Source organism: Vigna unguiculata, chromosome 3 (genome assembly GCF_004118075.2).
Source record: "Vigna unguiculata cultivar IT97K-499-35 chromosome 3, ASM411807v1, whole genome shotgun sequence".
In the NCBI taxonomy this organism is placed as follows: domain Eukaryota; kingdom Viridiplantae; phylum Streptophyta; class Magnoliopsida; order Fabales; family Fabaceae; genus Vigna; species Vigna unguiculata.
Window position 1 is genome coordinate 64,280,432 of NC_040281.1, and position 16,150 is coordinate 64,296,581.

Here is a 16,150-nt window from a genome sequence, read left to right on the forward strand (position 1 = left end):
CCAGAAATGAAACCAAGGCTCTAGATACCACTTCTATTGGAGCAGACACGAGAAAGTAAGAGTAAATTGTGAGACTGTGTTTTATTGAATGAAAGGACCAAGCCTTTTATACAGAATAGAAAAGAATAACGGGTTTTGTTAAAAAACAGAAATAACATAATACTTGACTTAATATTGTTTTCAAATTAACAAACAAACTAACAATTGAAAACAGAAACATACACAATACAGAAGAAAAAAAAATCAGTTTAATGTAATGTGCGTAAACATTTCAGCAAATATTTATGATACAAAAATAAAGATTACAATTTTTTAACAAATTGATATAACCTTCATTATGTTATGTTACAAATATATGAATCACTCACCTAAGAATTAGAAGAAATGATAACATGTATTCCCTCATTTTTCCTAATTAATGTTTTTAAAGTTGTTACGATAAAAATAAGGGTTTAATGATTGAAGGGAACCAGTACTAGTAAAATTATTATAATAAATTAACAAATACTATATAAAACAATACTATGATTCTATAATGGTAAAAATTAAAACAAAACATGAATTTATGGGTTTTTTAACATTGAAAATACCCAAAATAAAAAAATGTTATCATATTTAAAATACTTTTTGAGTAATATTCATTAGTAGTTATTAATAAACTAATTTTATATGAAGAAAAAACAAAATGATAAATATTTTAAGTTGATTTTTATTTTTTCTGAGAAAAAATTGAAATAATATTATTAAGTTTTTAATTGAATTAGTTTACACTAACTTTTAACTGGTTTTGATCATTTTATCAATTTGTATAGGAATTTATTGTTCTTTAAGTAATTTTTCCTTAAATTGTTTCTGTGGTTTTTTTCATCAATTACTCGGTTCTGTGATATCAACAGTTAACTCAGTCCAATTTTTAAAAGAGAATTCCAGATATCGATATCATTCAGCTATCTTTATTTAATTCCTCACTTCTTCACAAGAGTCCTCTCTACAATTGTCAAAGTGAAACTACTTGTTTTCAATAATAACCAATAAGTTTAAGTTATTTAGGTTAGGAATTCAAGTGTGAGTTTAAGTTATATTAATTAAAAATGAAAAAGTAGATCATTATAGAAGAATAAAGACCTATAAATTCATTACCTTAATGTTTTGGATTAAAAATAATATTAATGCCTTATGTAGTTAAGGTCAGATCTCATTGATATTATACCTTGTTTACCAGAAGATCAAAAGTGATGCAATGAAAAAGTGATACAGTGCTGTTTTTTACACCATTTTTTTTCTGTTGTTTCTCTAAATAATTATCAGTATTTTATACAAAATGTATCGATGGAGGTGAAGATAATAAGTGCATGTAATAAAGTAGAATTAAAAGAAAGTAGAAGTGGTGAATGAATGAAGATAAGAAAAGAAAAATGGTGAGACAAGTCACTAAATCACGCCGCTTACTAACCACCCTGTAGTGCTGCTGCTTCCTCATAAATTAAATGCTTGTTCCATCCACACGCTGCAAGCAATTAATCCACAACATTTTCTCTGCTTTTTCTCCCGGCAAAGCGTTAATCTCACTCAGTACTCATTCTTTTCCTTCTACCACTCTGCTGCATGCATACGATAAGTTCTCATTAATTGCACTTCTCATTATCACTTCAATTCTTTCACTTCAGGTACTAATTTATCTCTCCCCACACCCAAAGAATGTTTTTGCTTCAGTTTTATCATCTCATCAATGCATCCAAATATTTTCTTTCACTTCCTTCCCCACAAAAATCTAACTTTACCCTCTGTGTTTCACACTACCACTATCACTCTATATACTAAGAAAGCATGGTGGAAGCATATCAAATTTTTAAAGACAAAGAATCTCCCTGTTCTGGGCCTTTTCCCTTTCCTTTTGTTCAATTTATGCGGCAATTGAGTTGGTATATGTCTCTCCCTTTAATTCATCAGGCCCAGCAAGCACACGTTCAGAACAAAAGAAAGCTACAAGTTTAACTAATGAAACAGAGAAATGTGTTGACAGCTTTTTAGCAGGATGAGGCATTGAGCCTGAGCATAATTAATAAGGTTACGTGCCGCACATAAATCCTAGGAAGTTAGCAGGTTTTGACAAGTTTCGAGTAATTTTATTTTTCCCTCACTTTTTGTCTTCTCTTTACTTCCCTGCATTTCGTACGACTATTTAAACTCTCAACCTCAAACCAGCATCACACCGAACATTTACTACTACCTCCAATACTCAAGATAAACTCACTTTTCATCTTAGTTCTAACACTTACCTCCCTGTACATTAACTAGCACCCCGTTTATCCGATGGCTTGCTTCTCTTGTACCTAAACAAGCGTGCTTCTTTCTTCAGCTTTTGCAGGTTAAGCAGATTGAGAGCACTTCAGAAATCAGAATGAAAGTTGGGTTAAAAAGTGCCAAAGCTCGAAGCTTTTGCATGGTCTCTGTTGCCTCGCTCTTTGCCATGCTTTTAGGTAACACCTTGACCTTAATGACACATATTATATAGTCACACACCCATTGACTTGTTTAATGTAAGATTAATTCTTTCTGTTTCCCACCAATCCCTTCTCAAAACTTTTTAGTTTTCATATATGGTTAGTTCAGCAACAGACATTCTTATTTGCAATGCAGTGAGGGGTGTGCTAATTCACATGGAAGGTGAGAGGGACGCAGGCATGGCAAAGATGTTTTTCTCCAAAGGAAACCAAACAGTAATCACCTCACGGAAGCTGCTGCAATCTGCAGGTACGAGAACCCTTTACCTGCATGTTATAGTAACAGTAATAAACTACAATTGCAGCACTAAAATTATGGTGCATTGCAGATAATGGTGGCTTGAGCCACATAGGAATGGTGTGCTCAAAGGAGGACATAGTGATATATCAGGGGGAAGTGCCCCCTCTTCCCACGGGGATTCCTTCGTACACAGTTCAAATAATGAACATGTGCGCCACTGATTGCGACATAGCAAATATAAGCCTTCACTGCGGGTGGTTCAGCTCAGCACGTTTGATAAACCCCAAAGTGTTTCGTAGAATGGGATACGATGATTGCCTCGTCAATGATGGAAAACCTCTTGCCTCGGGAAAAACCGTCTCCTTTCAATATTCCAACACTTTTCGCTACCCTCTCTCCGTTTCATCTGTTGTTTGCTCCTCATGAGCTACCACTTTTCATCTACTTGTAACTTGGAACACCCATTAAACACACATTAATGGAGGTGTTTTACCTTCCTAGGTACAGAAAAGTTTTATTTTATTTTTTCTTTACAAATGGTACATACAGAAAGCTAGACTAGTAGTTGATTGAGCTACTGTATTTTGAAAACAACATTAAATGGTCATCTTTTAATTGGTTCAACCGAATAATCACATTATGTTGTTGCTATGGGAATCCCTTTGGTTCAAACCGAGCTGTCCGAACATTAATCGGTTGAAACAAAAACTAAATAACAAAATCTAGACATTTAAAACGCATGATGTTATAATATAAGGATAATGATGATGATACAATGGGAGGTCTTAGTATCCATAATCGTAAGAAAATTCAGAGACACCAACCATAGCAGAGAGGACTTGCGACATAAGGTAGAGGGAACCCCCGAAAAGAGCAAGAATGAAAATGGCGGAAACGGGATTCCTGAGAAGGTCGAGTATGGGGCGGAAGATGGTGTAAAGAGCACCTGTGCTGACGGTGAGAGCGTAGAGCCCATATCTCCTTACGTTGTCCCAAAACTCTTCCACCAGTGGGCCTTCAGGGCCCAATGCCAAGGCCTTCTCCTCCGTCAGAATCACCGCCAAAATCCCCACGCACACCGCTCCCATTATCACAACACTGGAATTCGAAATACCCTTCTCATCTTTCAGTACAACCACCCTCCGACTATGCTCTTCGCTTCCTCTGTTTTCTCTCAGACTCAGTGCGAATTTCGATGGTGGATGCTTTAAGGTTTTGGCGTGCGACGATAGTACCAGAAATTTGATGGGTTTGACACACAGTGGAGGGTTTGAAGAAGAAATTGGAACGTGAAGCTCTGGTCTCAACTTCACAGTGTTCATCTTCTCACACTGTCTTACCAAACTCAACTAAGTCTCGCACTATCTTATCCAAGCTCACTCGTATTTTTTATTCGATACCTTATCTTCCAAGTGCCAAGTGTGTGGTGCGTCGCGTCTTTCAAATTTTATCCGCCTAGTTTCTAAGTTAGTGTGGAGTTGATACACATAATAGATAGCGTAAATATATATATTTTATTTTAGTATAATAAAAAATTATACTTTTACTATAATAGTTTTAGTTTTGTTGTTTAAATCTTATTAATATTTTAAACAACGTTATGTCAGACACTAGACATCTCAAATATACTTGGATTCTAAATTATATCGATCATTTATTATTACATGATAAATTTTGTTAATGTTAATACAATTTGGTATTATTTCAATTTTTATGATTATCATATTTATTTGCTAAAGATAAAATTTACTTTAAATATGCAATTAAAATTTTGAAAAAGTATTAAGAATTTTACTTTTACACAGAAAAAATAAAAAGTTTTAAACTTAATTATTTTTAATATTAACTTCTTCTTTGATCAATACATATAATTATTAAAGACTAAATTTGTGTTTAATTACTTCAATTATCAATCAATTTTAAATAAAATTAACAAAATAAAATTTTTGAGTTAAGATTATAATATTTTTTTCATTACTAAAAACGAAATATATGTATATTTATTATACTAAACTGTCTATTTATCTCATAAATAAGTAATATTATCATATTTTTGTCATATTTATTAAGTTACTGTTGTCTAATAATTCTACCTTAGTATAAAATTGAAATAAAAGATAATTTAAATATGTGTTTATTAAAATTTATTTGAGATGTCTTTTTAAAAATAAAATTGTGATAGATCGATTAATTCTAATGATTGTATACATTATTTATTAATGTTGTTTTTCATCTTATTTTACAGATATCTTCTCATTATTATTTATAATTTTTATATCAATATTTGTAGGTAATTTATTAATTCTTAATGGTTGTCATTTATCACTTAATTTATTAAGAAATTACAATTTATGTCATAATAATTGTGGTTGTTATACATTTCAAAGAGTTCTAAATTTCCACTCTTGTAATAATAATCATTATTCCTCCAACCCAACAGTACCAGTCTCCTATAGTCATGTAACTTAGAAAATTCAAAAGCATCTCATTATTCTATAATTATTTAGTTTATTGCATCACAACCTGTTTCCTTAATTTGTGGAGAGTTCATCAATCATTTTTATCTTTTATTGAGAATACAGAAAGAGAGACATCAGTTTCAAAGTCAAGTCTTTCATTCACGCCATGGTTATCTTCCCATTCCTGTTGTTGCTGCTCTGGTTTGCAAGGGTTTATTACAAGAACAAAATCACAGTGAAGAGTGTGGTTCATAAGCTTCCCCCAGGTCCATGGAAGTTGCCTGTAATAGGCAACCTTCACCAACTGGCAAGCGCAGACACACTCCCACACCATACCCTTCAAAATCTATCAAACAAATATGGACCTTTGATGCACCTTCAACTGGGTCAAATTTCTGCTGTGATCGTGTCATCCCCTGACATGGCAAAGGAGATAATGAAGACACACGATCTTAATTTTGTGCAGAGGCCACAACTACTTTGTCCTAAAATCCTTGCCTATGGTTCAACCGATATTGCCTTTGCTCCATACGGTGAGTACTGGAGACAGATGAGGAAAATATGTACACTGGAGCTTCTCAGTGCCAAAAGGGTTCACTCTTTCTCCTTCCTTCGTCAACAAGAGGTGGCCAACCTCATACAATCCATTCAATCGTCTGCATCTTCAGCTTCACAAGTTAATGTTTCTGAGACTGTTTTCTCTTTTCTCAGCACCCTTGTTTCAAGAACAGCCTTTGGTAAAAAATCTGAGAAGGAGGATGAGCTTTTGTGTTTGCTCAAGAAAGGAGCGGAACTCACGGGAGGGTTTGACCTTGCTGATTTGTTCCCTTCGTTTAAAGCTCTTCATTTCATAACTGGGATGAAAGCTAAGCTGGAAGACATGCACAAAGAGCTCGACAAGATTTTAGAAAACATCATCAACGAACATCAGTCAAAGCATAGCATCGGAGATGCAGAAGAAGAGAATCTGGTTGATGTTCTTTTGCGCGTGCAACAAAGTGCCACCCTGGAGGTTCCAGTCACAATAAACAACATCAAAGCCGTTATATGGGTCAGCACATGAGCATGAACTGTGATATATTATATGATTTCTGTAATGAATTAAACTGATATATAAATATAGTAACAGTGATTGTAACATTGTGCAGGACATATTTGGGGCAGGGACTGATACTTCAGCAACAGTACTGGAGTGGGCTATGTCAGAGCTGATGAAGAATCCAAGAGTGATGAAAAAGGCACAGGTTGAAATAAGAGAAGCTTTAAGGGGAAAGAAAAGAATCGGTGAGAGTGATGTAAATGAACTAAACTACTTGAAGTTGGTGATTAAAGAAACCTTAAGGTTACATCCTCCTGTTCCTCTGTTGCTCCCAAGAGAGTGCAGGGATCCATGCAATATAGGTGGATATGCAATACCTATGAAGACTAAAGTGATAGTAAATGCATGGGCACTTGGAAGAGATCCAAAGCATTGGTATGATGCAGAGAAGTTTATACCAGAGAGGTTTGATGGCACTGGTTTTGATTTTAAAGGGAATAATTTTGAGTACATTCCTTTTGGGGCTGGGAGGAGAATTTGTCCTGGCATTTTACTTGGCCTAGCTAATGTTGAGCTTCCTCTTGCTGCATTGCTCTATCACTTTGATTGGAAACTACCCAATGAGATGAAAACACAGGACTTAGACATGACAGAAGCGTTTGGAGCTACAGTGGGAAGAAAAAACAACCTCTGTCTGATACCAACTATGTATAACTTTTCCCTTAATCATGTTATTGCCACATGACCCTCTTTTCTACATCATGTTTTTCTTCATTTTCTTTGTAAGTTTGTGGAATTCAATTTCATGTTGGGGGGTATTTTCTAGTGGAGCTATTGGAAAAGTATCGAAATTTGATCCTCTTAATTCACATTATTTTTAGTGATTTGATCCTCCTATGCATCCTTGTTTACTACTGCCCAGAAATTTCTTTAAATTTCTGAATTGCTAACATCTTTGTCATTGTGGATTTGTGGTAACATTTCGGACTTTAACTTATCAGAAATGGACAATTCTGTCGGCAGGAGAAAGAGAACTAAATGAGGGAAGTCATCAATTGTCTTTGAATATTTAGTTTTCTCAGAAAAACGTATAATCTTGTTGAGTATGAACCACATGTATAATTCAAAATATACATATTATTAAGAAAAATAGGTGTAAGGTGAGTGTTCAGAGAAATATCAAAAGTAAATGTGGCAATAATAAAGGTTCTAAATTTATTCGATACTTAGTGAATGAAGAGGTCATGAATGTGGATATATAGTACACAATTAACACAGCAACTATCGAGTTGTTGAAGCAAATATGTTTTTCATAAAAGATGTGGTTGGAGTGTATTAGGTAACCACTTTCTCCATTGAAGAAACAGTAAGTAGAATCAAGAGGGTGAATCGACAATGAGACGGTGATGAAGGGAATATTGATATGGAGTCGGTAGCAAATACAGGTTGTTTTTTCTTCCCACTGAAGCTCCAAAGCTTTCAGTCATATCAAGCTTCTCTGGTTTTATCCCATTGGGGAGTTCCCAATCAAAGTGATAGAGCAATGCAGCCAGAGGAAGTTGAACATTAGCCAATCCAAGTAAAATGCCTGGACACATTCTTCTTCCACCTCCAAAAGGAATGTATTCAAAATTATTCCCTTTAAAATCAAAATCAGTGCCATCAAACCTCTCTGGTATAAACTTCTCTGCATCATACCAGTGCTTTGGATCTCTTCCGATGGCCCATGCATTCACAATTACTTTCGTCTTCACAGGAATTTCATATCCACCTATCATGCATGCTTCCCTGCATTCTCTTGGCAGCAAGGGACCAGGTGGATGTAATCTCAGTGTTTCTTTGATCACCCACTTCAAGTACCTCACTTCCTGCACCTCACTCTCACTAACTCTCTTCTTCCCATTCAAAGCTTCTCTTATTTCGGTCTGTGCTTTTTTCATCACTCTTGGGTTTTTCAACAACTCTGACATACTCCACTCCAATACAACAGATGAGGTATCAGTCCCAGCTCCGAATATGTCCTGCACAAATATGGTTCTAGATTAAGACTGTAATATTTTAAAAGTAAGTCCTCATTTTCGATTTTGATCCATTATGTTTGATCTTTGAAAAAAATTGTGTCATATTCATTAATATTGTATCTGTATCGATAGCTTTTAAATATTTATCAAGTCCCATTTTGTAGTTTTCTTTTTCTATTTTTCCTTAACTTTTTAATTATTTTTTCAAAAGAGATTTATTCACATTTAAGGTTCGTGACATGTCATGTGACAGGCTCACATGTCAATATTAGATCCTCGTGCCAATGTTGTTTATACTCGATTCAGTCCTTATATATTTCTTTTATTTAGTATATGATAATGAAATTTGACATTAACACGTGATATGTATACTAATACTGTAATATTATCCTTTCACGTGTCCCTAACAAGATCATTTGTTATGCCAATGGGCTTGACATTGGGGTTGATTCAAAGGTAAAACGTTCCCTTTAGTCCTCAAATCTTTTTTAGGTGTAATATTCCTCTATTAAATTGGTTATGATATTATATTATGTGTCAGGTGGGTCACCCATTTATTGGATCCACACTGATTTATTTAAGAAAAATAAAATAAGTCTTTTATGGGCTTCCAACCCATTCTGCAATTTAAATATACAACCCTTACATCAGGTTTATCAAGAGAGAAAAATAGAGTGAGATGGAGAGAGAAGTTGTAAGTGTCTTTAGTGAGAAGCCATCAGAGAGATTGAAGAAGAAAGAAGAGAAGAAGTTACCTTGAAGAGAAGGTTTTATTCCTCATCTCATATATTGATGTTCTCTCTAGGTTATTTCTATTGTTTATTTAAAGTACCCATTTAGGTTTGTTATCCACCTTGTTGGTGAAGAGAATAGTGCTATGTTGATCCTCAAATTTCTAAGAGAACTTGTAGTGTACTCATTAATTTTATTAGTGGAAGTTTTTAGTGGACAAGGTCCAGTGGGTTTTTCTTCCATATTGAGGTTTATCCACGTTAAAAGTTTTGGTGTGTGCTGGTTCCTCCCTTATTTGTTTTATGCATTTTATTATTTGCATATTATTTATTTAGGAAAGATTTGATCTAGATTTTGTTTTCGTGTTTGATTATTTATTAATTTTGAGATCGTCCCAACAATATTAAGATTTGAGATTTGATGTGTACGCATCATTTTTACTATAAATGATATTGCATTATTATGTGATAATATTGTAATGATATTAATTTAATGTAGAAAGTAAATTTATATTTATTAAGAGCAAAGTGAAATTAATGGAAAAAAGAAGAAAAAATAATTGTTGATGATGGGAGAAAAAAAGAAAAAAGAGAATAATAACTCTTGAGACAATTTTACAGAAAATATGTGTAAATAATTGAAACAGAAACAAAAATAACCTAAAAGTTTTGGACCAAAATTAAAACAAAATGACTAATAAAACATAGTTTTAAATACTATCATAGTAAAATTATGAATCAAATAAATAGAAACCGTTAATTTAAAAACTTGTTATAGAAGAAGTTTACTTACGGCCCATATGATGGCTTTGATGTTGTCCATTGTTACAGGGATGTCGAGGGTGGCACTTTGTTGTATACGCAAAAGAACATCAACCAGATTCTCTTCTGCATCTCCTTCTCGATGTTTTGATCTATGCTCGCTGATAATGTTGTCCAGAATCTTGTCCAGCTCTTCATGCATTTTCTCCAACTTAGCTTTCAGCCCAGTTATAAGATGGAGAGGTTTCATTGAAGGGAACAAATCAGCAACATCAAACCCTCCTGCCAGTTCCGCTCCTTCCTTCAGCAAACACAAAAGTCGCTCTTCGTACTCACATTTTTTACCAAACGCTGTTCTCATCACAATGCTACTCACCAAAGATGAAACGCTTTTAGAAACATTGACTTGTGAACCTCTGCATGCACACGCTCCAATGGATTCTATGAGTTTATTCACCTCGTCTTCGCGAATGAAGGAGAAAGACTGAACCCTTTTGGCACTAAGAAGCTCCAGTGTGCATATTTTCCTCATATGCCTCCAGTAATCACCGTATGGAGAAAAGGCAATATCGGCTGAACCATAGGCCAGGATTTTAGGAGCAAGTAGTGCTGGTCTCTGCACAAAATTAAGATCATTTGTCTTCATTATCTCCTTTGCCATGTCAGGGGATGACACGATCACAGCAGAAATTTGACCCAGTTGAAGGTGCATCAAAGGTCCATATTTGTTTGATAGATTCTGAAGGGTATGGTGTGGAAGTGTTCCTGCCACTGCCAGTTGATGAAGGTTCCCTATTAGAGGAAGCTTCCATGGACCTGGGGGAAGCTTTTCTGCTTTGATTTTCTGCTTGTAAATTCTTGCCAGCCAAAATAGTAACAAGAGGAATGAGGCAATAACCATCATCAAAGAAGGTTGGAATTCCATGGCATGAATGAAAAAGTTGAAAGTCTGAAACTTGTGTTTTGATTCTACACTCTCCTAGCTTCTCTATTCTTCTCTATTTCTGTGATTTTTTTTCTATAATAGCAAAATAAATAAGGGAAACGTATTGATGATCTGTTGCGTGCGTAATAAACAATTGTAAAATTGTCACGAAGTAAACGAAATAATTTTATAACCTTTGTGATTTAGTGGGAAGATTTTGTATCACCTATCATGACAGTACCTTCAAATCAACTTTGATTTCATACAAAAATGTAGATGTTGAAACTCTTCTACGATCTTCATTTTTTTTTTTAGATTTCTATAAGGGTATACTCAAGGCAATGACATATTCTCTACTCAGGTGGATAATTGACTTATTCATCCTTGTTTACTGTTCACAAATTTATTTAAGTTTCTGAATTGCTAACATCTTTATCGGTGTGGATTTGTGAGCTAAGCATATCAGAAATGGACAATTCTAGTTGGTAGGAGTCAGACAATTAAACGAGGGAAGTCATCGGTTGGCTTTGAATAGTTTTCTCAGAAAAAGATATAATCTTGTTGAGTATGAATCACATGTTCAAAATAGTTTATGTTATGTTATGAGTCAATTTCATCTTTTTCCTTGTTATACATTGAAATATATGTGAAAGTGTCAAACTATATTGAATATTGATGGGAAAACAACAACACAAACAATATACCAGATAATGCCGTGGATATAATTTCCCCTAACTTGCAAGAATCTATTCGTAGCACAAATTAGTGTCAACCTTTATGTGTTAGAGCTTTCAGTGTGTTCTGAATTTATTGTTCTGCCTCTCTATTTATTTTATAGCCCCCTCCCCATTAGGTTAAGTCAGACATGAGCTTCTCAAGTTTTGGGCATTTTCTCTACATGGGAAGAGAGTCCAATACCCAACAAATATGCATGACATATTCTACTAATTAAGTAGTTTTATGGTTGGTTTAGATAGGAATGAGAGTATGAAGGAAAAGAAATAAAGAAAAACTTACTTATTTGATGTAAAGAAAGACAAATGGGAAATGATTTGATAAAATATTTTTTTGTATATTAATAGATTTAGAAAATAATTTGTAAAATAGACTTTTAAAACTAATTTGATGTAAAAAAGAAAAATTTTAAAAAAATAAATTAGAGTTAAAATAAAATTTCAACTAAAATTAAAAATATTATAAATTATTAATAGACAAAAAAAAGTGAATTAATTTACAAAATATAACAATAAAAATATTTTATTTTATTTATCAGTTCAATTATTTATTATATTATAAAAAATTATAGACTATATTTGATTATACATAATCAATTATGTATATAACATTTGGAAAAATAATGATTTTTTTGTCCTTTGTTTTATAGAACCAAATCGAAAATAGATAGAGTATGTGCTTGGTTCTGTGTCAAATTGATGTAAAATTGATTTTCTAACGCAGAATTGGTATGTATTTGATTTCTAAAATCAATTAAAAAGTAAGGATTTCACATTAAATGAAAAACAACTAATTCTTGTTTCTGCGTGAAGATTAAATCAACTGGAATCAATTCTCCAAAGTTACAAAGTTATAAGTACAAGTTAACTTTAATGGATAAAGTATAATTTATAAACCACTTCTCTTTTTGTGTTCTTAAATATCTTACCTCATTATTTTTTAAAGTTTTATTTATTTATTTCTCTTTCTGCTTCTTGCTTTTTCCAAACAACGCGTTTCAAACAAATTGATTACATCCAAAACAAATTATTATAATCTCAATAATTAAATATGTTTTTTTTTTCAAAATTTTGGCATAATTTAGTCTCTCAACTTTAAAATACATTTCCTATTTATCATTCAAACACAGATATGTCAAATGAAATAAACAACTCAAATATGATCATATAAGAATTAAATCCACTCATTTTTAAAGATGGAAAATTAGATTGATTCAAAGTTTTGAAAAAGAACTAATTCTAATATTCTTTTAAAGATGAGAGACAAAAAACATATTTAACCATAATCTTAAAATCATTTATCGAGAATAAATGTGTACACGATCTCGTTAACATATAATATGATTTTAATTTTAGGTTTAATTCAATTTTGAGTTTACGTTAAATTTGAAGTCTTTATTAAAATTTTGTAATATATTGAGTCATCAAAATTTTATAATTTTTCAATTAAGTCCAAACAGTAAATCATTTTCTTAATTGTGTTAATCCTTTTTTCTTAATTGTGTGATGTAACACTTATGCTACCTATCATCTTATTTTAAATATTTTTACATAATATTTTGTTACAAGATACTATAATCATGAAATCTTCTCAAATTTATACTTGTTTGACAAAAAAATATTTTTATTATTAATTAAACTTATAAAATTATAAAATTTGAAATTATAAAATTATAAATTATAAAATGATTAAGTCGTTGAAGCAAGATCCTATGAAGAAAAAAAAAATGTGGTTGAAGCCTGTTAGGTAACCACTTTCTACATTGAAGAAACAGTAAGTAGAATCAAGAGGGTGTATCGACGATGAGATGGTGATGAAGGGAATATTGATATGGAGTGGGTAGCAAATACAGGTTGTTTTTTCTTCCCACTGAAGCTCCAAAGCTTTCAGTCATATCAAGCTTCTCTGGTTTTATTCCATTGGGGATTTCCCAATCAAAGTGATAGAGTAATGCAGCCAGAGGAAGCTGAATATTAGCCAAGCCAAGTAAAATGCCTGGACACATTCTTCTTCCACCTCCAAAAGGAATGTATTCAAAATTATTCCCTTTAAAATCAAAATCAGTGCCATCAAACCTCTCTGGTATAAACTTCTCTGCATCATACCAGTGCTTTGGATCTCTTCCAATGGCCCATGCATTCACAATTACTTTCGTCTTCACAGCTATTTCATATCCACCTATCATGCATGCTTCCCTGCATTCTCTTGGAAGCAACAAGGGAGCAGGGTGGATGTAACCTCAGTGTTTCTTTGATCACCCACTTTAAGTAACTCACTTCCTGCACCTCACTCTCACTAACTCTTTTCTTCCCCTTCAAAGCTTCTCTTATTTCACTCTGTGCCTTTTTCATCACTCTTGGGTTTCTCAACAATTCTGACATACTCCACTCCAGAACAACACCTGAGGTATCACTCCCAGCCCCGAATATGTCCTGCACGTACATGTTTGAAGTCGTTTCTATGTGAGTATAAAGACTGTATTATTTATCAATAGAACAACACAAGTTTTTTCACACAAGAGTTTATGTGAACAAGATTAAGGTTGTAATATTTTTAAATACCATCATAGTGAAATTATGAATCAAATAACTTGGAAATTGTTAAGTTAAAAACTTGTTTTGGAAGAGGTTAACTCACACCCCATATGATGGCTTTGATGTTGTCCATTGTTACAGGGGTGTCGAGGGTGGCACTTTGTTGTTTACGCAAAAGAACATCAACCAGATTCTCTTCTGCTTCTCCCTTTTGATGCTTTGATCTATGCTCGCTGATAATGTTGTCCAGAATCTTGTCCACCTCTTCATGCATTTTCTCTAACCTGGCTTTCATCCCAGTTATAAGATGGAGAGGTTTCATTGAAGGGAACTAATCAGCAACATCAAACCCTCCTGCGAGTTCCACTCCTTCCTTCAGCAAACACAAAAGTCGCTCTTGGTGCTCAGATTTTTTACCAAAGGCTGCTCTCGTCACAATGGTACTCACCGAAGATGAAACGCTTTTAGAAACATTGACTGGTGAACCAGTGCATGCACACGCTTGAATGGATTCTATGAGTTTATTCACCTCATCTTCACGAATGAAGGAGAAAGACTGAACCCTTTTGGCACTAAGAAGCTCCAGTGTGCATATTTTCCTCATATGCCTCCAGTAATCACCGTATGGAGAAAAGGCAATATCGGCTGAACCATAGGCCAGGATTTTAGGAGCAAGTAGTTCTGGTCTCTGCGCAAAATTAAGATCATTTTGTCTTCATTATCTCCTTTGCCATGTCAGGGGATGACACAACCACCGCAGAAATTTGACCCAGTTGAAGGTGCATCAAAGGTCCATATTTGTTTGATAGATTCTGAAGGGTATGGTGTGGAAGTGTTCCTGCCACTGCCAGTTGATGAAGGTTCCCTATAAGAGGAAGCTTCCATGGACCTGGGGGAAGCTTCTCTGCTTTGATTTTCTGCTTGTAAATTCTTGCAAGCCAAAATAGTAACGAGAGGAGTAAGGCAATAACCATCATCAAAGAAGGTTGGAATTCCATGGCATGAATGAAAAATTTGAATGTCTGAAACTTTGTGTTTGGATTCTATACTCTCTTAACTTCCCTATTTCCCCGATCTTCTCAATAAGCAAAATAAATAAGGGAAACGGTGCTGATTACCTGTTGCGTACGTAATAAATTGGTGTCACGAAGTAAACGAAATAATTATAAACATTATGATTTAGTGGGAAGATTCTGTATCACCTATTATGACAGTACCTCCAAATCAACTTTCATAAATGCTGTTGTTGAAACTCTGTAGCACCTATTATGGCATTCTCCTTCCATATACCCTTGAGCTTTTCTGCTATAAAACTCTCTTCATTATGTCTGTTTTCTGGATATTTCTAAGAATGATGATAAAGTCACACACAAAACTTTACAATTTATCTTACAAGGTGACGTAATAGTATTTTTTATTTTATTTAATTTTGAATTAAAGTACACATTGGGGTAAGGGAATGATTCGAAACCAACAAGTGTTCGAACAAAAGCGGATTTGTGGAAAGTTTCCTAGTTTCAATTGACCTCCTCTTCTTCTTTAAGCTATTGTCTTCTTAAACTTGTGGAAAAAGTGTTGAATCCTTTTTTCTTTGAAAACCTATTTCATTTTGTTACATGTGGCATCAATTATCCCATAGCGGAGACCAAGTGGCCCGAGTCATAATCAAATCATAGTGCTTAGACTGTTACATTCTTAAGTAAAAAGAGTTGCGTCTTGACTAATAGATTCCTGATAGGCAATTGTTCACGGAGAGATTGTTGCGGGTTGCACAATTGACCAATCAAACTTCCATGTTAGGATGATGAGGTGCAAATCACATGCAGTGGGTTAGCACTTCTTTAGACAATGCTTTGCAAATATGTTCCAGAATTCATTTACATGTTTTGCAGAGTAAAAAATAACTTTTTGACTTAAATACATAATAAAGAATAGCAAGTGAATTTGTTAACTACAAAATATTCAAATATGACTACACATTAATGATGTGCAAATCATATTAATTGGGTTGGCACTTAAAATATCATGGGTTTGTTTGACCAATTGGTTTTGATACGAAGCCTGAATTAAAAATTACTTTTTACTTGACCAATCGCTATATCATTTTCCTATTTCTAATGGTTGGAAATTCAAAATGTCAGTCTAAATCCTTGAAATAGCTAAGTTGTCTTTTGTACTTGGATTTCTTATCATTTCTTA

At 33.7% G+C, this 16,150-nt stretch overlaps 4 protein-coding genes and 1 pseudogene across 4 annotated transcripts; 2 read left to right on the forward strand and 3 right to left on the reverse strand.

The window, feature by feature from the left end:
• The first annotated feature begins 1,288 nt into the window (after positions 1–1,288).
• Positions 1,289–3,214, forward strand: LOC114176709 (TPD1 protein homolog 1-like). Its single transcript, XM_028061836.1, has 3 exons — positions 1,289–2,480; positions 2,641–2,754; positions 2,834–3,214. The coding sequence occupies exons 1-3, from the start codon at positions 2,402–2,404 to the stop codon at positions 3,169–3,171; spliced, it is 531 nt and encodes a 176-aa protein (XP_027917637.1). The 5' UTR covers positions 1,289–2,401; the 3' UTR covers positions 3,172–3,214.
• A 33-nt stretch (positions 3,215–3,247) lies between these two features.
• Positions 3,248–4,128, reverse strand: LOC114176708. The gene has a single exon (XM_028061835.1). It carries the CDS (start codon positions 4,065–4,067, stop codon positions 3,531–3,533), a length of 537 nt encoding a protein of 178 aa, XP_027917636.1. The 5' UTR covers positions 4,068–4,128; the 3' UTR covers positions 3,248–3,530.
• Positions 4,129–5,266: 1,138 nt separating this feature from the next.
• On the forward strand, positions 5,267–7,129 carry LOC114178738 (cytochrome P450 71D8-like). Its single transcript, XM_028064798.1, has 2 exons — positions 5,267–6,255; positions 6,353–7,129. Exons 1-2 carry the CDS (start codon positions 5,371–5,373, stop codon positions 6,986–6,988), a joined length of 1,521 nt encoding a protein of 506 aa, XP_027920599.1. The 5' UTR covers positions 5,267–5,370; the 3' UTR covers positions 6,989–7,129.
• A 306-nt stretch (positions 7,130–7,435) lies between these two features.
• Positions 7,436–10,773, reverse strand: LOC114178737 (cytochrome P450 71D8-like). The gene is made up of 2 exons (XM_028064796.1): positions 9,789–10,773; positions 7,436–8,264 (listed from the first exon to the last, which is right to left on the reverse strand). The coding sequence occupies exons 1-2, from the start codon at positions 10,680–10,682 to the stop codon at positions 7,620–7,622; spliced, it is 1,539 nt and encodes a 512-aa protein (XP_027920597.1). The 5' UTR covers positions 10,683–10,773; the 3' UTR covers positions 7,436–7,619.
• Positions 10,774–13,117: 2,344 nt separating this feature from the next.
• On the reverse strand, positions 13,118–15,159 carry LOC114179472 (annotated as a pseudogene).
• Positions 15,160–16,150: the final 991 nt, after the last annotated feature.